Raw genomic sequence first — 25,942 nt, 5'->3', positions numbered from 1 at the left:
ATTGTTTATTACTTCCAGTCTTGGTCTGGTTTATTTCCTTGATTAACTGACTGATGGGTTGATTGACTGTGTACATGAAGGGGGGATCTAGATGCATATAAGTAGAGTAAAAAATAACATCTAATCACCAAACTACATCAACAAAGAACACTAATCTGACCACCAAAACAATCACTGTCATTTGTCATTGGACCAATATTACTCTCCCATTTATTTCACCTGCCAACAATTCTTGATACTATTTTCAATTGCCAGGAAAGAGGTAGAAATATCTTGTCATGGATTGTCGTTCAATGGTGGGCATCTGGGCTTTAACATCTGGTTTATCAAACGATCGTTGTACCTAAAAACAAAAAGAGGCTCTAGGTGAAACATAACTCTTATTCACTCTCAAAAAACATTTTGTACCATGAGCTAGAAAACTCTGGGATTGAAAGGTGCTCCCAAAGTTGATGGGACCAAGTACACAGATATTCTAATGCCCTGCCACTGCCACCCTATCTCTTAGAAGTAACATGTCATGTCAGAATATAGTCTTTACCTCAGAATGAACACCTCATGCCTAATCCAAGGCCTTTCAAACTGCATTTCCTCTATTTTCCATTTCTGATCTATAGATCTGATGATCAATTTTCCCTTGGAGTCTGTTCATGAGAACTGGATCTCAAAGACCCTCTACCTTCAGCCACCACTGAGCTAGCCCTTAAGTCAATTTATGCCCCAAGCCAGGGTTTTGTCCTTAAGACCTGCAAACTGAAAAACTTTTGCACTCCCACTACCATGCTGACCTCTGAAATGTTTTGCCATGAACTGATCAATGAGATCATATTTCTAGACTTTTTCCTAGCAATGCCCTTGAAAATACAGGATCTAATTCCTATTAATCCAACAGGACTTAACTATCTTTCTTTCTTTTTTTAACTAGGCAAATAACTTTATTAACCTTTGTTTCAAACTTTATTCCCAAGCTTCTTCACCTTAATTAACTGCAAAGAATGATTTGTGTATAAGCAACACCTGAGAAGAGCTGCATTGTCCACGGGGCTTGGGCTTAAAAATATTAGAGATTGAAATTTTATCAGATCCATAAACAAAATTTGAAAAAATAGCAGCTCCCAGTAACTTCTTCAAGCTTTATCTTCTTCAGACGTTGACTCAATTCAGTTTGCTTCACTCTTGGAAGCTTCATCAACATTCACCACGAGATCCAAAGTTCGATATTGTCATCCTCTCCAGTAGCAAGTGATGCTTTTCCATCCCCAGATGGTTTGGGCAGAGCTTCAGCCAGTCTCCTTGAACTAGTCAGACTGTTCACCAAGCTGGTTTAAGATGCCGGATGGCATTTCTGTCAGCTGCTCGGTCTCAGTGTGTCCTGTGATGGTGAAAGTATCGATAGCCAGAGAGGCCTGAACTTCAGGATTGTTAAAGTAGATCACTGTTCCTTGGTTTAGGAACATATTCACTTCTTCAATACCAGAGATATTATTTACCCCTAACTTCTTTAAGGAGAACTGAAGTTTCTTATCATCTGTTGTAGCTGTTCTGTGAACTATCTTCTTCTTTCTGTGAGCCGTTCCTTTCCCACCAATGTGCACCTGTGCTTGCAGTTTGGCAAATTTCTTCTGGCTCATGATAGTTTATTTCATCTTGTTGGAAAGGAAATGGGGCTGTGTGGGGGTCTAGGGTTGGTGCTCAGTGGGTCTTGGGCAGACCAGCTGAGAATAAATGCACACATGTGGGGACGCAAGATGACAGCTGGAGGCAGGACTTAACTTTCTAAGTTCCATTCACAGAAACCCTAATTCACCTTACAATGCAATCTTCTCCAACTTACTAAATGTGTATCCCTCTTTTCCCACAGGAGTGCTACTATTCTCTACAGTTTTGAATTTAAAAAACAACTACACTTTCCCATGTTTTTAACGCCAATCCCTTTCTTCCTAAACCAGGGGAACAGGAGGAGTATTTTTCATTCATGCATGCATTTATTTATTGGATGAGTATTAATTCCTATGTGCCAGCATGAGGTGTTGAGCAAATCCCTGCCTTTATGCAGTTTGCATTTGAGTGAGTAAATACAGGTAAAAAAACAAACAAAATATGTACTGAGTGACTAGAGGTAAGAACTGTGGAGGAAAACAAATGAGGAAGAAGGGCAGAATAAAAAATATCCTGAATTGGGGAAGGAATGTCAACTCTTCCCTTCTGGACCACTCCATTCAAAGAATGTTTTCTCCTATATTTTTTTTCACATGTCCTAGATCTGTTTCTTTATGGATCCTACCACTATCTGTAATCACTATTTATTTTTGAGCCTACTTCTATAATATCCATCTCTCTCACAAAATTGTAGGTCCTAGGTAGCTATGCCACATGTGTCATCTACCCCAGGATAGAAACGATTACCAAGTAGACCACCCAATATACACTTATTTAATAAATTAAGCAGTGAAAATTAATTTAAAATACTTTTTACTCTTTGAATTGTTAAGACCCTATAGCCAATAACATGCAAGCTTCTATTGGGTTGTCGGAAAAGTCATGACATATTTTCTCTATGTGTTTTGGTGCAAAAATGCATCATGACTTTTCTGACAGCGCAAAAGTTTATATTATTTTGTTCTGTTTTGATCTCCTGCTGTGGTGCATTGATGTCTTTTTCTAAAACAAAGTTTAAGCCCCAGGATAACAGAAACCAGGTACAGCTCTACTGTCGTTTTCCTGACAAAGTCTGTCATTGTCATTTGAAAGAAGAAGAATAGTAAAGTCTCCTTGAACAAATAAATGATTAAAAAAGAAAAAAAGAAGCTTACCATTCGAAATACTTCCTCAAGGTGATATCGCCAAGAATACTTTTGGAAGCATGTGATGAGTTGTGCGATGAAAAGAGAGCCCTTTGTGATATCTCTCCAGGATACATTATCTATGAAGACAGGGAGTGATAAGTCCTGGGCTGTGGCCTTATATATTTTTTTTTGTTTACATTTTTGTTGCTGTTGTTGTTGTTGTTATTTAAGCATAGCTTTGAAATTAACATGACATGTTTAGGGGAAGCACTTACATCCCTACACTAACTTATTTTCCACAAAGAGGAAACAAACAAACAAACAAACTAGCAGAGGTTGAACTAAGTGGGCAGTTCATTAGAATTGCCAGAGATTGAATAATGATTGCATTGTATTCTTGGGACTGATTTTGTAATGTGTGCCTTATGTTCCTCCACTTGGTTTTGGAAAGAGGCTTGAGAGATAACTGGAATTGTCCCATTTTACAGAAAAAAATAATAGAAGCTCAGAAAGATTAAAGAATGTTCCCATGTTTACACAGTAAGCAACAAAAATTGGCCACCTGGCTCCAAGTTTGTTTACAGATTATATTATACTGTCTTTCACAATGTAATGAAATAGATGAACAGGTCCAAAGGAAACATTTCACTGGGAGGAACACATTTATGGTATAGGTTGTGGTATAACATAACTCATTATGTTACATACGTTAAATATATACAGCTTTTTTGTATGTCAAGTATACCTCCATGAAGTGATTAAAAAAGACTTATAAAAATTTGCAAATTAGAAACACTCAAATGTAAGACTTCTTAATGTGATTACCCAGAGGCCAAGGACTAAACACTGTTCCCCTACTATTAAGCCTAATAAGCCCCATAGTATCATTTTCTACCCCTTTTAAAAAATCATCCACATTCCTGCTGAAGTATGCAATGGTGCCACTCTACCTAGCATCAGATGGAAATATGGAGAAAAGGGTTTGGAGTTGATGATACTTTTAAAAAAGGTAGCCAGTCCCGGGATCCATAAAAACTCTAGTTAAAATGTTAAATAGATTTAATAGGAAGGTGAATCATTTGTTTTTAAAGGGTGTATGGTGTAAGGGGTTCCTTGTATTAGTAGGTTGTTTTCATGTTTGATATAACAACTTTGACTGTAAAGTGCAGCACTTATCATACAAGTACAATTTTAAAAAGTGGAAAAATTAAAGAATCCCTGTCTCCATGGAATAGATGAGCTAAATGTAAAATATTTTGACAGCATTTAAAATGTGTCTCAGGTCATTGCTGCATAGAACCTATCTTAATTTTCTAGAACCATTCAGAGGTGGCTTCAGGCCCACAAATCCTTGTCTGCAACTGAGAGACACATACGTGGGGTTGAGGAGCAGAAGGCAATGAAGTCCTTCTCCACGTGTGTCTTGTAAACAGCATCCTCCTCCAGGTTCCCGGGTAGCTGTGAAGCGCTGTCTGTCATGGCCGCTGGAGAGTCACTGACCCACAATTCCCCGCGATTTGCTGTAGAGACATCGACTTTCTACACACTGTTTGCTTCTCTCAGCATGACTGTCACAACTGCCCCTCATTCTTTTTAAATGTTTATTCTCACCAGTTTCATACTCAACCCACCCACAGCACCCCCACCCATAAACACACACACAACACTTTGCCTCCGTTTAGTGTCTTTAAGCAATGTGCCAATTAAGTGACAGCATCTTGTCAGTAAATAGTGACAGTTATCCTAAAACTAAAAGAACCCATTTGCTAAGAAGAGCAAAGGAGTTAAAGACTTATCTGCATAACTTCAGAGCATAGTTGCCATTTGCCATTTTTTAGCTGTTATTTCTGCTCCACCTCCCCCCGCCCCCCTCACCCCTGCAAACACTGCTCCAAAAAGCTAAGAGGCAATTGGAAGTCAGAAAAAAAGAAAAGAAAATTTTGACTACAATCCCATGTAACCTCATCTCCCTACTCATTTTCTTTTCAATAATGTATGACAGAAAAAAAAAGGGTGCTACTATTACATAGTAGCCCCACTTTCAAATGGAATTCTTCTCATGCCAGAGAATGTCAAAATGTCTGTAAAACATTTACAAGTAAAGCTGTCATTAAATGATTTCATTCCAAGATGTAAATATTTTTGTTTAACTTTATTTAGGGATTCTGGTGATCTTCTTCACCACTTACCTTGGATTAAACTGAATAGATATTTCTCAGCTGATGAGATGAGTTCTCATCATACCATCCCCCTAACTGGAGTTTCCTAATAATTCATTCAATTTGTTTGTGCTGAATGGGGTCTAAGATTATTTCCCCTAAAAACAAAACATACATCACAATCCTTGGCAAACACCTGGTGACCGTTGGGGTTCCCCACTCAGAACTCACCACCTCTGCAGGCCTGGACAATGATGACCTTAGGTTTGTCCTTGAGACTGAGGCAGTTGCGGTTGTTGAATATCCGGAAGATAGTGTCGTAAGGGAGCACGTCTGGTTTTTCATCACTGTGCAGAGTCCCACAGATTCCATCTAGGATGCCATGAGACATGAACACTAGGAATGTGCTGTCTGAAGACCTGTGCTCTGGGCGGGCAGCAAATACCCACAGCACCGACTCCATATCCTGAAAAAGACCACAAAGTCTTACTTTAATAGGACAAGCATTAAAATTAATCTGACCTCCTACTTATCATAAGCAGCATATGAAACACTTGTAATGTTCCTGTCATGGTGCCTTCACACAGTGGTTGCTCAATGATAGTTTTATTTTTCTTTCTAATGGAAGAGTTGGTTCAACTTTCTGCTCCTGCTGACATTATATAAACTGTCTTCTTGACACATTTTATATTTTCTCATTGCCACTTATATACTTTTTTCTTACTATCTGTGTCTTTTCTCTTATTACTTAATAAGAGCCTTGTGTCATAAAGGTATCATACCACTTTCCTTCTCTTCTCACTGTACTTGGAATAAAATCTAACTTGTGACATATGCATACTCCCTCCTCCTCTAGGCTCTGGTCATACTGGTCTTTCAGTGCTTTTCCTGTGATAGTTTTATACTCAGTTCAAACTTTTCACTTGGAGGCATCCCTCTTGGAATGTATTTCATTCACATCTTTGCAGAGCTGTCTTGTTCCTGGTAGTACTCTGGAAGCTCCTATATTGTCTTCTAACAGAGGCTTTTCTTGACTATTCCATCAAAACTATTACTCCCCACTTACTAATTTGCTTTTATGTTTCCTTTTTCCATTTTCATTTACTTTTAACTTTTATTTTCACTCTTATAGAGACACATAGACACATCAAATCCCTGAAAGTTTCTGTTTTAGTTTGATTGTCCCCCCAATAAATGAACCAAAATAAATTCCAGCTGGAAACTTCCCAGTGCCAGGAATAGCCCCTGGGACAAAGTTGGGACTCAGTATTTATATGCTGAATAAACTCTGGCTAAACTTCCATTACTTTAGAATTTTTTGGGACTATTGGGTCTGAATCCTAATCATCCTACTTTGGAACTAAGAATTGTGTGGGTACACATGCCAATCACTTTTTCTCCAGTTTTATGGAATTGAGGATATTTGGAACTCAAAAGAGACAATGATAAATTTCATGATATATCAAATACTTTCATTTCATAAACACACATACACACAAGTATGCAACCTAAGGTTATTCCAGTGTTTGCTTAACATTATAAAGTTAACTTGTTGTTAGGAGGATGTGTGTTGAATATATACATGTTTGGGGTGGGTGAGGGGCCCTTACCTTGGCGGTGAGTTTCTGTCTCACATCCACACTGTAACCAAGGCCCTCAAGCAGCCCCTTCATCCCTGTGATGTCAAGCTCAGCTCCTTTCCTGAGAGGAAGACGATCAAACTCTGTATTGCATATGATGAGAGCCAGACGAGTGCGGTCGTTTTTCTCTTTTATTGGATAGATCTGCAGGAAATGAATATGCACTGGCTTTGATTTACCTAAATCTCTTTTAAATTCTGATATATTAATCACTGTTACTTTGTTAAGAGTTCATAGAGTGTCGCTCTCCCCTCTCTGGTACCAGAAGACACGGCCTTCCTTTTACTTTGTAATGGATTGAGTTCACAGTAGAAAGAAGTGACAGTTGAGTGATTCATTTTTCAAGGGCCCAGAATGGGACCCAGAACATATTTGGGGTGGTTACTCATGAATCCTGAGGAAACTAGAACGATTCTTACCCGACCCTTCTCTCTCTTCTCCACCTAGACAAACCTTTCCTAGTATTCAAGGTTCAGATCAAATTTGATAAAAACCAAGAGACATTTGCTATTGGCTCCAGCTAAAAATAAAGATCCTTTGCCTTTAGTAATATTATTTTGGTACAATTTTTAACACATTAACTTAAAATGCGTTTCAGGCTTTAATTATATTTTTAAAATATGCTTTGTGTCTAGGCTTTTCCACTAGTACACAACCAGTTGCTACTCAGCTATGTTATCTCATAAATATTTTTATTCTATGACTACAACTAAAATTGTAATAAATCTCAAACAGACATGAGGACAACTGAATGACCAAAGTGAGAGATTTGCATTTTATCACAGAGTTGAAAGAAAATTGGAATCTGTGTGGAACTACATGATTTCCTCCTTGCTCAAAGCATCTATGTAAAAGATTATTATTGTCTCCACCTCATCACTGCAATTAGTGCTTTAAAAAATTGTATATTTGGTGGAAGCAATGGTTTCTCTCTCTTTCTCTATTTCGTGTAAAGAGCACAGTACCTCTCCAGCCCTTTCTTTACACACTTTCAGGAATTCTTCATGAGGACAAAGCTTGAGGGTATCTGTAGGCTCTGCAGACTCAGGTGGTCCAGCCTCTGTTTTTGAAAGAGCTGCAGGATACATCAAATGACATCACATGATATACATTGTGGTATCTGCCTCTGAGACCCAATTATTGCCCAAGAATACTGACAGCGAAGGGACATTCTGAGATTTTTTAACATTAGTTAATGTTGGAATTATAATCGTATCTAACTTCTAGTATAAAGAGATGTACTATTACTGGGAAATAAGCGAGAAATCCTTGGTAAAGAAAGAAGATCCACCCCCAAATAGATTCTGATTATTTGAGGAAAGCACCTCGATGATTTGGGGTCAAATTTAGCCTTTTAATATTTAGCAAAAACAGTTTGATTTTTGCAAAGTTTTTACTCTCGGGTACTCACTCATCCATGTGCATTTCTCTTTTCTCTGAGCAAGAATATATTGAGTAAATATTTATCAAAGTGCAGTTCATTAGAAATATAATTAAGATCACATGTGCACTTTAAAATTTTCTAACGCCCACATTAAAAAAGTAAAATAAATGGACAAAATTAATTTTAATGATATATTTTATTTAACATAATATATCCAAAATATTATCATTTCACATGTGTTATTAGCCATAATTCAAGCACTTAATAGTCACATGTGGCTGGTAGCTATCATATTGGATGGTGTAACATCCTAAGTCCACTCCTAACTCACAACACACAGACACACGCACACCAAACACTTAATAGAATCCTGAATCCTGTACTATCCAGGTATTATTTTTTCAGCAACCTCAGTCTGATTCTTAACTTTCCAGAGGGGATGGGCTTTAATGCTTCCTCACCAAGTTTCAAAGTCAGCTATTTAAAGGAGAAACAGTATCTAGTAACCAGAGTGCTGTATCCAGGGTCAAAGGGATAGTTTTTTGGTCAGAGATTCTAACATATTTTGGATGTCCTTGCCCCCAAAGTGCTGAACAACCAGCACTAAATTTTCAACCCATGTTTTAAAATGTGAGTAAATAGTTCCTCCCTGTTGGAGAAGTTTATTTCTGACTCATCCTTGCTTAATCCCTAGAGATATATAATATTATCCCACACCACTTGTTCTGTTTGACTGAGATTGTGCAAGAGTCTGGGACAGTCCAAAGCTCTCCCCAAAAGGGGAAGGAAGAGGAATTCGCAAACAGAAATTAGAAGAGATGTAGACTAAGCAAAATCTAATGTAACAAGGCTTTTATCCATAACAGGAATAAACTTTTAATTTTAGCTACGTGAATCAAGACACTCTCTGATTTTATTTAATTTAAATGAAAAAAGCAATATCATCCTGTACAAATTTTTCAGTTCTTATATTTTATATATTTTTTCTATTTCACTTATTTCCATTAGTTCTTACATAATGCTTTTTGATAAATGTCTTTGTAAATATGTGCTAAAACCCGAAGCTCTGGAGATGCAGCAAATTGTAAGTCTTTAAGGAAACCAAATTTTCTGAACATTTATTTTTATAGATTAAATAGTGACACATGTTCTCCCTTTCCATTCCAGAAGATTCTGGCAAGGTAAAGACACCCAGGGACCTGGGATATTCCCTTGTCATAGGGTAGGTTTCTCATCAAAAGTCTCCTCTGTTTCCAGTTTACTTACAGGTTTGGTGAACTCTCTAACTTAAGAAAAGTTATCTCTTAATGACCATTATGTGCCTATGTATAGATACAGTGTTCGCAGCTAAAATTGGAAATTAGACAGTGTTTCTATCTGACATCTAATAGTAAAGTTAGCATGAAAACAAATCCTTTCATTAGAACATAATAAATATTATAATGCAGACTGCTGTCCAAAAGAAGTTCCCAACCTGGCAGTGCAGCAGCAAAAACAATAAGAAAATTAAGGGTTTAGGTAAAACTTGTAATATCTAAGTCTTATCTGTTACCTAATGAAATGCTCAGAAAACCCCTTCAATCGATATAAACAGGAAAGGAGTGGTAGAAGATAAGACAAAACCATCTCTTTTGGTGGGTAGGAATTTTGAGTACTTATCTCTGACGAAATAACAGTGCTTGGCACATAGTGTGTATATATACAAGTTGTTAAGAAAAATAACGAACAGCTTGGTTTCTTCCCATCCCCCACTCCTTCAATACTATGCTAGGCACCCTCAGAATTATACCCGTGTCTAAAAGGCCTGGCCGGGGCCTTTACATACTCTAACAGCCCAGCGTGCCCAGCTTCCTGGCCTGCTGAGCCAGTGTACTGTCGGTGTCTTAGGGTGACTTTGGAGGCTCCACGTGCAGACAGAACCCAGGGAACCACTGAACACATCGTGACAGGCTCTGCCCCTGACTGCCACAGCCTCTGCTGATGCAATAGGTTATCCCAGTTTAGTTTAATGCTCACTGTGATTCCGGAGTTGCTAAAATTATTTTGAAGCTCCCATAACTTCAATTTTGATTCCCATCTGCTGGATTATCTCTGATTGTTTTTAAAAAAATCCAAATTGTTCATGTCCCATCCCAGCCTTAAGAGAACATAATAAACCTGCACAGGACCAGTTTAAATGTTAATGAGAACACAGCCTAGGTCACAATTTTGGACATCTACCTGATAAGCATATGCTCCCTAGAGAAGGGCTTATGGAAAAAGTGTAGCTTTATAAGTGAGGGCTATACAATTTATATTGCCTTTTGTTTATTGTTGCTTAATATTTTGACAAACTCTAGTATTCAGGGCTGGGATTTCAGGTTAAACTCAGCAAATAGAGCCTGCCGCTGGTGACCTTGGGCCTACGGATGGATATTTACGCTCTAATAATATTGATAATTCAATCTAGGTCAAAAGTTTCAAAACATTTTAATATATTAGATACTTTAAAGGCATTCTGATAATATTTTCTAACTTACAGAAATGAGTAAGCACTGGATAGTTGTAAGTATTATAAGCCAAATAATAATTATGATAACTAATACTTATTGCAGGTATGTTCTTCATTTGTCATTTCATCCTATATTTATTATGTGCCTGTTTTGTGCCTGGCACTCTTCTAAAAGCTGTTGTTCATTGGTGAAGAATATAGTTTTACTCAGGCTTGAGTGACTTGGTGAGTTATAGCCCCATCTAATGAGATAGAAAAGGGATAGAAGTGGGATAGATTTGATAAAGGGAATCAAGTGTTTAATTTTAGGTATTTTAGTTTTGTGAAGCCTTGGAATATTCAAGTAAAATGCTGAACATGCAGGTGGAGCTAAATATATCTGGAGCTCAAAGAAGAGTGCTAGGTGAGAGCTAAACTCTTAGGAGTTGTCAACATGTGCCTGCCATTATGTTCCTAGCTTTACAAAGACTATGATGTTACTGAAATTGTCCCCATTTCACAGATGCTGAGACTGACACCTAAGAATGTTGAGAAAATTGAATAAAGTCAGATAGTGTCCAAAGTGAAAGAACCTGGTCAGGATCAGATATCCCTAGCTGCAAAGCTTCTACATTAACTATTTCTAAACACAAAGACTCAGCTTTGTAACTAATTGGAAATCAAATCACCTGTCATAAAAGATAAGGTAGCCCCTAAAAGGACAAAGATAGGTTTAGTGAAAAATGTTATTTTAGTAATTTAATGACAGGGGACATTAGAGAGCACACTGGAGGGGCTTTAGCACTAAATAGATACTAAAAATTTTGAGATATTCATTGTAAATGATTTCATTCTTACCTTTTATAGTGGTGGAATTTTTGTCCATGTTAAGGAAGGTTTGGGCAAGGATTTTACCTGCCTCATGGCGTTTCTGTTGCAGAGAGTTCACCAAGACCCGGGCCTTGTCTTGAGTTTTGGCATCGTGAATTTTTTTCTTTTCAGTTTCTTCCAATTTCAGAACATTCTTTTCCACTAGCTCATCGAAAAGGCCATTCAAGAGTTCTTTACCGACAGATTCCAAAACCTTAAGTGGGTTTTTATACTTGTCTTCTGTCAGAAAATACAAAGACTCTTTCAACTGTGGGCACAATGTCGAGTTTTGCCCTGTCTTTAGAGAGCTCCCTATCATGTGAAATACTCCTTAAATGCCTTCTATTTTACCATGTCCCTTATAAAGTGCATACCTCTTTCATTACACCTATGGAGTTCACTTAACTCATCAAATTCATACTAAGCTGTGTTTGATGATTCGATGTCACTTAAGATTGTTTTGATAGCTTCTCATCTCCCTTCTATGACATTGGGCTTAATACCTTTCACTGTTCTTATATTGCCCTTTCTATTTTTCTCCTTCTCATAGTGATGATGGTCCACCTGGAATGTACAAAGTCTGACAATGAAGTTCACAAACTCATCCTAGAAGAAGTGCTACATAACTCATTGCTGAGTATCACTACAGTCACCTTTGAAGTACTCCCCTTGGAAAGCTATGCATTGACACCAGTGTCTAGTCCACCCTTCAGAGCAATTTTGGAACTCTTTCTGGAATGGCCATCAGAGCTGTCGTCATATTACCCTTGATGTCCTGAATGTCATCAAAATGTCTTTATTTCAATATTCCCTTTAACTTTGGGTAAAGAAAGAAGTCATTGGAGGCCAGATCAGGTGAGTAGGGAAGGTGTTCCAATACAGTTATTTGTTTACCAGCTAAAAACTTCCTCACAGACAGTGCCACGTGAGCTGGTGCATTGCTGTGATGCAAGAGCCATGAATTGTTGGTGAAAAGTTCAGGCCGTTTAACTGTTTCATGCAGCCTCTTCAGCACTTCCAAATAGTAAACTTAGTTAACTGTTTGTCCAGTTGGCATAAATTCATAATGAATAATCCCTCTGCTATCAAAAAAGTTTAGCAAAATCATTGCAACAAGCTCTCAAACTTAATTGTCAGACCTCATATGCTCCAGGGAAAGTCCATGCTCTTGCCTGGACTGTAAATTCCTTCTACTAGACCATAGGATCTTTTCTCCCCTCTGTATTTAGTTTCCCTGATGAAAGCACTATGCTTTTGAATCCACTTTTGTACCCACATCCCTTACCCACATCTTTGTGCTTAAAATCTCAAAAGTATGTATATAATTGTGGAACACATGAATTAATGAATAAGTAAATGAATGCATCCAGAGTCCTAATATTTTAAAATCTTGATGCACTCAAAATCAGAGTAAAAAATAATCTGATGACTAATCTTTCAATATGGTATATTAATTTGTTACCAGGTTAATTTATTACTGTCTGGGATAATTTGAATTTTTATAAGGCAATATAGAAGTCAAAGTAATAAATCTTTTATTTTAATAGCAACAGATTTGGACATGTAATTTGGACATATATATGGGAAGACAGGATATCTCATCAATTCTGAATTAATTCTAAGGTAATTATCTAGTCCATCTAGATATAAGGATAGCCTTGACACAAAGTGAAACTTTCTAAAGAAAATGTGCCAGGACATTGAACAAGAATTTTGGCCCAGAAACACCAACCTCATTTTCCATGTTATCTTGAATTACTCTCTCAATAAATGTTTATTGGGTAAAGAAAGAAACATGAAATTACAAAACATGAATTAATATCGATTAACTTAATAACAGCTAGCATCTCTTGCCTACTTATCATGATTGAAAAAGGAATACATATAGAACAATGTAAATCATCATTATTTTATTTTTATTATTTACAAGTCCCTGTACTAATACAAATATTAATATGCCATACTCAAAATAATCCAATGAGATCATCATTTTCTCTATTTTGTATATACTTTGCCCCAGCTCACACAAATTAGGATTCAAATTCTGTTTTTATAGCACAGCTTCAGTATTAATAGTTAATATTCACTGGTCCCCACCAATGCCAAGTGCTATGCATGAATCTTCTCACTTAAATTTCACCCAAACTTCATATAACAGGTATATTAATAATAAAAAGCAAACAGACACAGGAAGTTAAGTAATTGACCCAAAGTGTATATATAGTACACAATGTGTATAGTAAGTAGGGAGAAGGGATTTAAACTCAGGGGTTCAGAGCCCCCACTCTTAAATCATCAAACTACATTACATGATACTTGGTAAAGAGTTATTTAAAAGAATACAAAGTATTGCAGGGACTCAAAGAAGACTGGGTAAATTTCTGCAGGTGAGGTCATAAATGCTTCTTAAAAGAGGTAGCAGAAACACTGGGATGCAACATAGTATCCTAATCTTAGAACAGAGAGTTTTAAGAATTGCAAACAGCATACAGGTTAGTATATGGAATATTTAGCCTGAATTCTGGGTTTCTATTTCATTTATCTGTGCCCTCAACAAGGTGGTATAGCGTTGACTGAATGAATGGTATGGGGAAAAATATGGTAAGCAATACAAAAGGTTGTGCCTTAGGTCTCCTTTTCGTCACCTACAGATACTCATGGCTTTATTATTAGCTTTAAATAATAAATAAATTACTCCCAAATTTATAGATTCAGCCCAGATGTATATACCAATGTTGAGACTCATATATCCGTCGCTTCTCAGTATCTCACAGACTCAAACTAATGTTCACAAAGCTGATCTGTTCATTTGTATCCACCTGCTTTGTTCCCTATATTAGTAAATGATCTCTAACCACCAAGTACATCAGGCCAGTAAAATATGGTGATAGTGAGTCTCTTCTGCCTTCTTAATAACTTATTTTTCATCTCACATCAAGTTGTATTGATTTTATCTGCTAAATATTTGCATAATCTGACTACTTCTCTCATTTCCAATTGCTCGTTATTCCATTTCAGACCAACATCCTTCCTTTATTAATTACCCCAAGAACCTTATAAATCTACTCTTGCCCCTTCAAACCTGTTCTTCACTACGAAGCAGAGTGTGTGTTCTAAAATCTAGATTTGATCATGAAACTCCTCAGTTTAATCTAATCTAGGTCTTCTCATTCATCCTCATTCTCTGCTATTCTACCCATTTTGCTCATTATATTTTGAACATTCTGTCCTTCTTTCGGTTTCTAGAAAGCTCTTACTTAGGAATGTCTATGTGGACAGTCTTCTACCCCATTTCTTCCTGTTCCCCCGCTGCTCCATTTATCCTTTAAATCTCAGATTAGATGTCACTTCCTTCAGGGACTCCTCTCTGGTCTTCCCAGACTAGACCAAGTGTCAGAAGTATAAGCTCCTAGGACACCTTGTTTCTCTCTAGGCTAGCAATTTTTTCCCTCTGTAGTTGTTAATTAGTTAACAGTGGCCAACCAACTCAGTTGTTTGTATTTATTGGGCAACTTTACTTTTTTTTTTTTGTCTAGTGTCTTTAAGTTTCTCATATCTATTATGTAATGATGCCTCGACTCCATTCCAGTAGTCAATGAGGTCATCCTGCCTGGCCAAAGAAGCAGCCATGAGTGTGAATTTAACTTACTACTCAACAGCCAAATGCTGTATTAGTGTCATGAAGAAGGCAAGAAGACAATCAATTCTTGCATTTTAGAAACTTAGATTAAATGTCATGAGAAAAGACATAAACCCTCAAAAAAGACCACAGAGAGAATCAAAGAAATAAAAAAATCTCAAAAACAAGGAAGTATGAGTAGAGTAAATACAGTAAATAAATTTTGGGGGGTGAGGGTGAAGTCATAATTTAGAAAGATTAATGGAAAAATGGATAAATATATTTTGAAAGGTAGGAAAACCTGTCTGAAAAGTTCAGACATTTTTTGAAAGGCAATAGGGAGCCATTGTATGTTCCTGAGTAAGAAAAGTACATTAATAGATTACCTAGAATGTAGGAACTGAAAGATAACTAATCATTTTTCCTAATGATTCTAATCTGCAGACAAACCTATGCCAGGTCAGTTATATAAGAATTATATGTAGAGCTTTAAAAAAATCATAAATGGCTATAGTCTATTTAAGATTGAGCAATTCAGGCCAGTTCCTCCCCAGCTGGAGCCTCTATCTCCCAGGCTCCCCTTCCCGCTCCCCATCCCCCCAGCCTGACGTGGCCCAGTACAAGTGTGTTATCGCAACAAGGGAGCCATGGGTGCCTTGTGCTCTCAGGACAGACATAGGCCATGGCAGTAGCCAGGGCAATGGTGACTGAATGCTCTGAGCAGGCTGCTGCTGAAAGCAGTGACACTCAGGATGGCCCTATATGCTGGAAGCCTTCCAGGAAGCTGGAGGCTGGTGTCCCGACATTCTCTCCAGGCCCAGGCAACCTGATACAGCACATTAAAAAAAAAAGTTTGAGCAAATCAGGATCAGGATAACCTGAGTAATCTAAATTTTGAAAAATGACTACAGATTACTAAAATTCGTTATAAAGATTAGAAAAGTACTTATCTTCTTAAAACCCCTCCCTTTCAAATGAGACTGAAACCAAAAAAAAAAGTGATATACTAGCTGTATACCTAGCTAATGTTGCCATCTTTTAAGCTTTTTTAGCTTCTGAGTGTAAGAAACATGATCTGAAAGTAGGTTGTAAGATGGATTGTAGGGTTAAATCCTGGAGAGAGGGAGACCAGTTAAAAAACTGTGACAGCAATCCAAGGAAAACTGCTCTGGAGTCCTTAACACCAGGACTAGAGAGAAAGGGGGAGAAATGGAGTCACCTTAAAAAGACCAAGAGTGTAATTCAATATAGAGAATGGCAAAGGGGGCGGGACTTCAAAGGCTGGCTTATGTGATTCTGGGAACAGTTTATGACCCAGATGACTAATTTTGAATCAACAGGATGCTGAGATTTCAGAGCGCACTTAGAAACTTTAAGAGTTTTCTCACATACAAATAAGTTACCCTATTTGTCTTTACCCTCTCCTCCATCCCCAGAAGCTGACAGAAAGGAATTAACTTTTCCTGGAGATGATAGATATCTGGAGACCATACTATCCTGCCAGCTTCTGGAAGTGCAGGGTCCTTTGATTGAATTTACATAGAGCTAATATGGGGAAGAATCGAGTTTGCACATTGTTGCCTTGTTTTCCTTTTGTTTCTGCTTGTCACAGAGCAATGAATAAATGGTTTCCTAAGACCCAAGTCCCTGACCCCTAGTCAGAAAAGGACCCGTACTCACCAGCCATTGGTAACAGCCTCAGTCCCTTCCTGCTGTCTTGGAGAGCCACTGGCTTGAAAATGAAAGTAACTGGACATTTCCTTAGCACAGAAGGTGGGGTCATGTAATCATAGATTGGGAAACTGCTGCTTAGAACTTGGAACTTCTGGGTTCATTGTTGGGAAATCCCCTGTAGTCCGTAAATGGATTTCCCAGTTTTGAGAAAAACTGTTTCTTCCTTTGGAAAAAAAAAAAAGTGGATGTGCTAAAACATTGTCTTATGAGTTGGCACTCCTGACTGCTTTTTCCCTCTCTCACTTCATTGCCCCCACAACCCCTTCTCTCTGTCTGTCTTTCTCCTTCTGATCTCTCAGTATTTCTCCTTTGCTTACTTAAAAATGATGAAGGAATTAAAACTAACAGGTAAGTCTCCTTTCATTTCTGGATAAGAATTACCCAAAATAGCTTCTGCTACCTCTTTCAACTGTGTTGGTATCATCCCCTACCTATCTCCCTGTTATTTTAATCCTTTATGGAAGATAAATTCTGAAGGAATTCTCATCTCCACTCCCCTCCTGCTTTTCTGCCTTCACGTTTAATTTTTACTGAGGATGACTTCTCACTTCCTTCTTTTGATATTCTCCGAACAACGAGTGACCATAGAAGCAGTCTCAAGCTATAGTAGAACAAATTTATGATAGTACAAAAGAGATATGTCCCAAGAAACAGTTAGTGGGGGGCAGAGAGGGGAGACTGTAATATGTTCAATTTTGAGGGTGTTCGAAAGGTCAGAAATTCACCTTTACTGCTAATGGGTTAGGATTAAAAAGTGCTCATACTTGCAAATGAAAGGGTAGTAGTACTTCTAACCTTTCCTAAGCCTTACCACTGCTGAGTGGAGGATTTCACCCCAAACTCATGAGCACCGCACCACACAGGGATATTACTTTGTGTATAATAAGCCCTAGAACTTATTCACAGAATGTCATGTATTGTCAGCTAATTGTGTCATGTTTGTTGACTAACTAATTGTCTTCTCAATAAGACTGTAACTACTACTTGCCTGGGCTTGAACGGAAATTACTTTGCATCCCTGAAATACCTTAAGGAATGATAGAAATATGTAATTTCTGGTCAAGGCTTTGTTAGTCACACTGTTTGCCTTCTCTGCATCTCTCTTGCTGAGTTCCAAATTCTTTGAAGTAAGGTACCTAGTGTGATTTGCATCTATATCCCTAAAGCAAAAAACTCAGCAAAAAGGTTTCTAGAAAGAAAGAATGGTGCTATTAGGCAGTTCAGCTTGCCGATCAAGTTTAAAGACTCTAAATCCATTGCCCACTCCAAATTCCACCTTCTGTCTTCTCAGAGTGAAAAAACACCCATGACAACCTTTCATTTTTATTTCAGATTTATTGGAATGGCTCAAGAAATGTGTGTTTTGCAGACATGATTCCAAACACAGGTGCAGAATGACAAAGCTCCTGGCTTCCTACAGGAAAAGGAAATAAAACAAATATAAAAAAAGAGTTCTGCCAAAAGAAATGCAAGTTAAAAAATTACTCTATTTATGGGGACATACTCATAAAAAGAAAGAGCCCGTGCTATTAGGTTAGTGCAAATGTAATTGCAGTTTTTGCATTGTTGAAATTTGCTTTTGATATTGGAATACATTCTTAAATAAATGTGGTTATGTTATACATCATTTTAATGCCCATTTCTTGCTTTATTTTATTTTATTTTATTGTTTTGCTAATGACTTATTTGCTGTTTATTTTATATGTGTTTTAGACTATGAAAATTATGTTAGACAAAAAGCAAATTTGAGCGATTTTCTTTTTTTTTTTTTTAGATTTTTATTGGGGAATTGGGGGAAGGGGAACAGACAAGTTGCTGTCCTTTTTTGTTCTTCAGTCTAGTTATGGAGGACGTTGCTTCACTGGCCCAAGTTGGCACCATCATTGCGCTCTTCCCAGGTGAGGCAGATCAGTGCCCGGCTTCTGGAATGCCGCTCACAGAGGCTGCTGGCTGCTCACGCTGGCTGCTGGCTACACATGGTAGCCCATGGCAACCTGACAGCTGAGTGGCGCATTGGTTAAGAGCTGGCTTGGGATGCCAGAGGGCCCGGTTTGGATCCTACATATGAGGGCTAGTGACACTGCCTTCTACAGCTAAGATGCTGAACAACAGCTCAACCTGGAGCTGGGCTGCCTCTAGGCTGCCTTGAGTCATTGAGTGATTTTCTTACTTGAGTATAAAATGGGTCGTAAAGCAGCGGAGACAACTCGCAACATTAACAACACATTTGGCCCAGGAACTGCTAACAAATGTACAGTGCAGTGGTGGTTCAAGAAGTTTTGCGAAGGGGATGAGAGCCTTGAAGATGAAGCGTGTAGTGGCAGGCCAGCAGAAGCTGACAATGACCAATTAAGAGTGATCATTGAGGGCCAGTTGAGTGTCTCAGTTAGTTAAGAGCTCGCTCAAGAGTTTGAGCTCTGAGCAACAGTGGTTCGATGCCTGGCCTGAGCTGAGCTGCTGCTAAGCTGCCAATAGGTAGCAGGATGGCTCAGCTAAAAAAAAATAAAATAAAATAAGAGTGATCATTGAAGCTGGTCCTATTACAACTACACAAGAAGTTGACAAAGAACTCAACGTTGATCATTCTATGGTCGTTCGACGTTTGAAGCAAATTGGAAAGGTGAAAAAGCTCGATAAGTGGGTCCTCATGAGCTGACTGCAAATCAAACAAATTGTCGTTTTGAAGTGTCATCTTCTTTATTCTATGCAACAATGAACCATTTCTCGATTGGATTGTGATGTGCGATGAAAAGTGGATTTTATACGACAATTGGCAATGACCAGTTCAGTGGTCGGACCTACAAGAAGCTCCAAAGCACTTCCCAAAGCCAAACTTGCACCAATAAAATGTTATGGTCACTGTTTGGTGTGATGCTGCCTGTCTGATCCACTATAGCTTTCTGAATCCCGGCAAAACCATTACATCTGAGAAGTATGCTCAGCAAATCGATGAGATGCACCAAAAACTGCAATGCCTGAAGCTGGCATTGGTCAACAGAAAGGGCCCAATTCTTCTCCACGACTATGCTGGACCGCACGTCGCACAACCAATGCTTTATAAGTTGAATGAATTGGGCTACAAAGTTTTACCTCACCCACCATATTCACCTGACCTCTCGCCAACCAACTACCACTTCTTCAAGCATCTTGATAATTTTGTGCAGGGAAAACACTTCCACAGACAGCAGAATGCAGAAAATGCTTTCTAAGAGTTTGTCAAATCCCAAAGCACAGATTTTTATGCTACAGGAATAAACAAACTTATTTCTTGTTGGCAAAAATATGTTGATTGCAATGGTTCCTATTTTGACTAATAAAATGTGTTTGAGCCTAGTTATAATGATTTAAAATTCATGGTCCGAAACCACAATTACATTTGTACCAACCTAATACATCTAAATATTATCCTGTTGAGTGAAAGGGAGGAACATCTAAAACCAGACTTTCATCATCTTATGGCCACATCTCAATTTGTATCAGCTGACCCTGAAAAAGGGCCATCTAACTCACTGAACTTTGGGAGAAGAGCAATGTGCTCTGCACTGAACCAGCTGAAAGGCAACTTTTTAGTATTTATTATACTAGACCTTGAGACCTTGACTAGGATGAAGTTTCAGCACTCTTGCCCACCATTCACACACACACACCTGTCCATAGGCACTGATACAACTTACTTATTTTAATGTCCTGGAAAGAGGTAGAAACATTTTGTCAGTGTCACTCTTTCAGCAGTGGGCATCTGTATCTGTGCCTTACAATCTGGTAAGTCAAATGAAAATCGGACCTAAAGGGGAAAGAAAGTCTGTATTTTTTTCTGAGTGGAAGAATCTTCACTTAAGCTGGAAAATTCCAAAAAAAATATAGGAAAATATATCATAAACACAAAAAGTTTATGTATCTGTAAGAATCATAGCAATATGCATAACTAAGTATGGAATAACCATGCTTTTTAAATCTGATGCTGGATCTAATAGCTATGGATACAGGCAAATCCACTTGGGCTATAGGGGAGTTAAAAAAAATTAGTATTTTCTTGGGGTTGATTTCTAGATTATAGAAGGTTGGATGAGGCTTTCAGCTTTTCAAAGATCATTTGGAAAGAAGGGCATTTCTAAAAGATAAGCATGACCAGAGCTGCTCTCTAGGTTTCAAAGTGGAATAGTCAAATACCCAGGGAAAGTAGAGTGTGAAAAACATTTAGGGCCCTACCTTTCGGAAAATTTCCTCTAGGTCACAGGACCAGGCATATTCTTTCAAATGTTCAATGAGTTTCATAATAAAAAGAGAGCCCCGTGTGGGATGTCTCCAAGAAACATTATCTGTGAATAAAGCACATTTCAAATGTCATGCGAAACTTTTGCCTGTCCAGAGAGACTGAGTGCTAGAATTTCCACTCCAAGTGAGGAAGTCTGTTGAGTTTGTGCTGTTTTCTACACTCTGTATGCCATTATTTAGTGAATATATTCAACTTTCAGTGAGTATACTTTTACTGATATTCAACAATTGTTAATGTCATATGAAGGATACCATATATATGGTGTAGATGTTAGGGTGGCATAGTCTTTGAGTCCAAGGAACTACAAATCTAGTAGAGAGGGAGGAAAAGGCAGAGTGGAATAGAGGACAGTGATTGGGCTTTGGGGAAGAAATATCTGAGCATGGATCCCAAGAGTGCTGTTTACTGATTCTGATTTAAGTTAATTATAAACTCTGAGGTGCAATGGCCTTGACTACAAAGGGTAAAGTAATAATTTCTGCCATAAAAAGATATTTGAAGACTGGCTGTAATGTATTATAAGTGTCTGGTAGAATATAGGCTATGTAACACTCAGTCTACATGGGGTAACCTTGTCAATAACATTTCAAATATCTATTTTATAAATAATTTAATTAAAATCAAATAATGTTGATCATAAGGTACTTGGACAAAGAAAACTAAATATGAAAATGGTACCAATATAAACAAAATACAAACCTAGGTTTAGGCTTAAGAGAGAAAGATCATATTCTACTGGAGAACAAAACAGTCTTACAGAGGATAATTACTGAAGAAGAATGATATTAATTATATAAAATAGTAGAGACATAGAAATCATGAAGCCATTTTAAAATTATGCAAAGAAATATATAAGGGAAAAGTGGTGTGTAGCTATGTATATACCAAAGACACATGCTTTAACCAAACCTTTTAGCCAATAACAATGGTAATAAAATATATTATAATAATAATTGATTAAAATTCTCTTTAAAACCACAGCTGTTTTATGGGGCTGGTTCCAGTTAAAGAAAGGGGATGGGAGAAAGGTTGAAGACAGATATCTCTCAAAGCCTTATGTGAATTTAAGTGAGTGAATGGACACATTTTTTTCAGGAGAACACTACAAGGTAGTTAGGATTAATGCCAGAGAATGTGGAGCTAGGTTTAGTGGAAAATGACTAGCTGAAGATTACTGAATTGGAGTTTTTGAGTCATCTGGAAAGGAGGGGGTGAGAAAAGTGAAAAAAGGGAGAAAGAAATCAGCAAGATGGATGTTGAGAAGCCAAAAGCCTATAAAGGACATATAGTCAGCAGTAATTCTCTTGTGGAATGCTGGGATCCAAGGATTTTAAAGAATAGTGATGTCTAATACTAAAGTCTACTATTAGGTTGTCAGAAAAGTCATGACGCATTTTTGCAATGAAAAACAGAAAAAAATACATCATGACTTTTCTGACAACCCAATAAATACCTTCAAGCTGTAATTGTGTGTGCATGTGTGTTTTATTGCCTAGAAAAAAAATAATTGATTTCTACATTATGACATGGTCAACATAATGCAGAGCCAGATTATCTCCTTAGAGATGGTACTTCATTATAGAAAATAATTTAATCTGTAAATTTAACTATTTGAGCAGAGGCAAGGCCTTAAGGCCATAAGTAGTCCTAAGAATGTGAATGCCCAAGAAATTTCAAAACAGTGGATAAAAGAATTGAAATGACTTTTGTTTAAACCTTGAGATAGAAAGAAACTTAAGATAAAACATGAGCTAAGTTACAAATAGAAACATGTTTAATAATAGCAATTATTTGTTTTACTCTGTGCCATGCTCAATATTTCACATAAGTTATCTTATTTAATCCTAAGAAGAATATTTATATTCACATATATTAGTAAGGAATTCAAAGAAAGCCCAGAGAGGCTAAATAACTGGAACTGGTTTACGAAGCACTAAATGGAAGAGTCATAATATAATTGGCAGTATTCTTAATCCATAGCCTAGATTTATAAATCATTAAAGTTTCTTCCTTTTTATCTATTCCATACTTCTAGCTGAATCCATTTTAACTTAATATGCTTCATCAGCTTTTCTGTCTCTCCCTACCCCTTTTCTATGTGGAATCAGATTCTCATTTACTTCAGTGTAGATACTCTTCTTTTTATCCCTCACAGTTCCAAGAAAATATTTTGCACCACAGGAGTTCACTACTTACTAATTTAGTGAAAGTATATCCATTTATGCTCTCTGTGGATCAGGGGAATTGAAGGTGTAACTGGAAGGAATACTTGAGTCATTCTTCAGAAGTCTCATGGAAAGTTCAACAGATATCCATACTCTAGTGGGTGCGTGTGAATTTCTGCATTGGTGATATCCACAAAGAAGCCCTACACAGGCACTCATTACCTGGTGTTGAAGAACAGAAAGCAATAAAATCCTTCTCTATATGGGCTCTCTTAATGGCATCACACTCCAAATCTTCTGGAGTTTGGGCGGAGCTGTCTTCAAAAGCTTTTACTGAATCTTGTAACCACACCATCCCTTGGTTCCCTGAAAAGACAAGACATGATTTCTTGTTACTACCAACAGCCAAGAGAACTACTTTCTCCCCAGAGCTCTGTTTAACCATAGTTACTCATTTATTTGTTTCTATTTTTCATTCACATGCATATATGCACATACATCCAAGGAACTACATTTTTAACAAATCTTAACTCTACTGACCTTCAGATGAATTCGAACAATATCAAAACATCAAAGTCTTAAGACTAAAAATTGTACCCCTTTAGTTGAAAATGAAACAAATATCTACCAATTATTCATGCATCTCACAGACACTAAAACCTTATTTGGTGACAGTACATGATCATTGACGTTAAGGAGCAGACACACAAAAAATGGGAAATACTGGATGCATATAAATGATGAGGTCAATACTTGTATATCATGTGTTCTAACAGACATTAACACTCACCACCACGGCAGGCTTGGATAATGATCACCTTGGGTTTGTCCTTCAAACTTGGACATTTCAAGGTGTTCAAAGTTTGAAAGATGGTGTTGATTTGTAATACTTCTGTGACATTTCCAGAGTATTCCTTTCCACAAATGCCATCCCGAATACCATGAGACATGAACACCACGAAAGTACTGTCAGAGGTCTTGTGCTCCTTGCGGGCAGCAAATGCCTCCAGCTCTTTAGTCATTTCCTGGAAGAGACCATACCATTGATTTTGGACTATGAGAATCATTATCATGACATCTTGGGAATTCAATAAAGTAGCACTTAAGGGATCCCTAGATGATACAAAAATCACTGGGATACAAAGGAAATCTAAGTTTCAATTCAAAGAAAGGTTATATAGGGAAATGGGATGCCATTCAGGGATTTCTAATAGGGAGAAAGGGAGTATTACTGAGTTACTAGAACACTTTCCAAAAAAGTTCCACCAGACTCTTGCTAAAAGATTCTATGTTTGAAGGGATCTTTGTAGCATTAAGCACTCTCCAAGGGCATATTTAAATTTTAGACAATTAAGAGATTATGTTTCTGGTGCTACAACCAAACATTCTTTAGGAGCATAAAGGGCATGACCATTGTGTCTGGTGTTACAACCAAACATTTTTTAGGAACATGAAGGGTGTGTCCGTTATCTCTACACTGTGATAGACCTTACCTGAGCAGTGAGATTTTCTTTTACATCCACGGTGTATCCCAGACTTTCTAATAGCATCCTCATACCTCTGATATCAGCATCAGCTCCATCTCTCCTAGAAAGATTGTCAAACTCTGTGTTGCAGATAATGAGGGCAAGACGTGTGCGAGTTGATCTTTCCATTATTGGGTAAATCTGTAGGAAATGCAGATTGGATAAACAGTCTTGTTCTCTTTAATTAAATATTCATCTTGAAGGTATACATCCCTTCTCCTCCCTTAGTCCTATCTAGAAACCAAATCTTATGAACCATAGATAAAAACAGGGAGGGAGAATGAATCTTACTATTGGAGTTAGAATAATGTTTGCAAATACCCAGATGATAGCTGAGCCCTTGATTTAATTATTTTTGAGAGGTAGGATTGTGAGAGATGAACAGTCTTTGAAATCAGAATGATAAAATTTTAAAACTGACTCCTCAATTTTGCCAAAATATTTAAATATCCATGCCTCAATTTCCTGATCTCTAAAATTGGTTATTTTGAGGGATCAAGGTGTTGTTATACGCAACATACTTAGAATAGTGTCTGATTCATATTAAACATTCAATGGATGCCATTATTGTGTTTATTACAGTTATTTACTCAGGGAATTGTACCAAACTTGGAACTCTATACATAAGCTGGGATTCTAACAGATAGAAATTCTTTATGTAAGGGAAGTAGTAGGACGATTTTTCTAAAACCTCTCAAAGAAATTGGCTGTAAGAAAGTGCCAGTGCACTTGAGAATGGCCTCCAGTGTATCTTTCACCCAGATCCTTGTGTTCTGATCATGGCACCTCTGTTGACTTTTCTCTCCATATCCTTTCAGCTCTTTCTGGGGGACAAAGCTTGAGGCTCCCTTCTGGTCCTGGGAATTCAGGCTTAGCTGGGTTGTTTTGCACTGTCTGAAGAGCTGAAACAGACAAGAAACATTATGAATAATGAATGACATCCCTGAGTGTCCCACTTGATGCTTCTCACAGTGTCATCTGTGTATGGAGTCATGCAGGAGGAAATGAATTCTTAAGAGAAAAACCTTGGGCTAGTTGTTAACATTGTTGAGTGAGTCATTGTGATTGGAACACATCCCAAGCCAAGGAGATTTCCAGTGGTGTGATACAAGTATCTACCTTTATCTCTTATGATCTGGCATTTTTACAAACACTTTAGATTCAAAAACAGAAAGGGAGATTTTCAAGGCCATGCATGATGGAACTCTCAGAAAACAATCACTATTTTAGATAAAATAATTAGGATATAAATTTATTTCGAATGATTTAAAGTTGAGGATAAAAATTCAATGAAGGAAGGTCTTAATCACTCT

General features: G+C 37.5%; 2 protein-coding genes and 1 pseudogene across 2 annotated transcripts in view; all 3 read right to left on the bottom strand.

Annotated features, from left to right (window-relative positions):
• The window catches only part of LOC109377700 (caspase-13-like), an 18,358-nt gene extending 1,650 nt beyond the window's left edge, over positions 1 to 16,708 (bottom strand). Inside the window, exons 1-8 of the mRNA XM_019634135.1 lie at positions 16,609 to 16,708; positions 11,298 to 11,549; positions 7,551 to 7,660; positions 6,556 to 6,729; positions 5,177 to 5,411; positions 4,163 to 4,306; positions 2,814 to 2,923; positions 220 to 343 (exon numbers count right to left, since the gene is read on the bottom strand). Of these exons, the coding sequence (XP_019489680.1) occupies positions 245 to 343; positions 2,814 to 2,923; positions 4,163 to 4,306; positions 5,177 to 5,411; positions 6,556 to 6,729; positions 7,551 to 7,660; positions 11,298 to 11,549; positions 16,609 to 16,615 (1,131 nt within the window). The 5' untranslated portion in view covers positions 16,616 to 16,708 and the 3' untranslated portion in view covers positions 220 to 244. The remainder of the gene's footprint in view (positions 1 to 219; positions 344 to 2,813; positions 2,924 to 4,162; positions 4,307 to 5,176; positions 5,412 to 6,555; positions 6,730 to 7,550; positions 7,661 to 11,297; positions 11,550 to 16,608) is intronic.
• LOC109377702 (transcription factor BTF3 pseudogene) lies at positions 548 to 1,682 on the bottom strand (annotated as a pseudogene).
• Positions 16,709 to 17,977: 1,269 nt separating the features above from the next.
• Positions 17,978 to 25,942, bottom strand: part of CASP1 (caspase 1) — a 14,052-nt gene continuing 6,087 nt past the window's right edge. Inside the window, exons 4-10 of the mRNA XM_019634136.1 lie at positions 25,416 to 25,531; positions 24,597 to 24,770; positions 23,894 to 24,128; positions 23,326 to 23,469; positions 20,872 to 20,981; positions 20,337 to 20,446; positions 17,978 to 18,076 (exon numbers count right to left, since the gene is read on the bottom strand). Coding sequence (XP_019489681.1) covers positions 20,342 to 20,446; positions 20,872 to 20,981; positions 23,326 to 23,469; positions 23,894 to 24,128; positions 24,597 to 24,770; positions 25,416 to 25,531 — 884 coding nt within the window. The 3' untranslated portion in view covers positions 17,978 to 18,076; positions 20,337 to 20,341. The remainder of the gene's footprint in view (positions 18,077 to 20,336; positions 20,447 to 20,871; positions 20,982 to 23,325; positions 23,470 to 23,893; positions 24,129 to 24,596; positions 24,771 to 25,415; positions 25,532 to 25,942) is intronic.

This window comes from Hipposideros armiger, unplaced genomic scaffold (genome assembly GCF_001890085.2).
Source record: "Hipposideros armiger isolate ML-2016 unplaced genomic scaffold, ASM189008v1 scaffold_1509, whole genome shotgun sequence".
Classification (NCBI taxonomy): Eukaryota; Metazoa; Chordata; class Mammalia; order Chiroptera; family Hipposideridae; genus Hipposideros; species Hipposideros armiger.
Note: the sequence above shows the minus strand (reverse complement) of the source record. Positions and strands in the feature narration are given on the sequence as shown.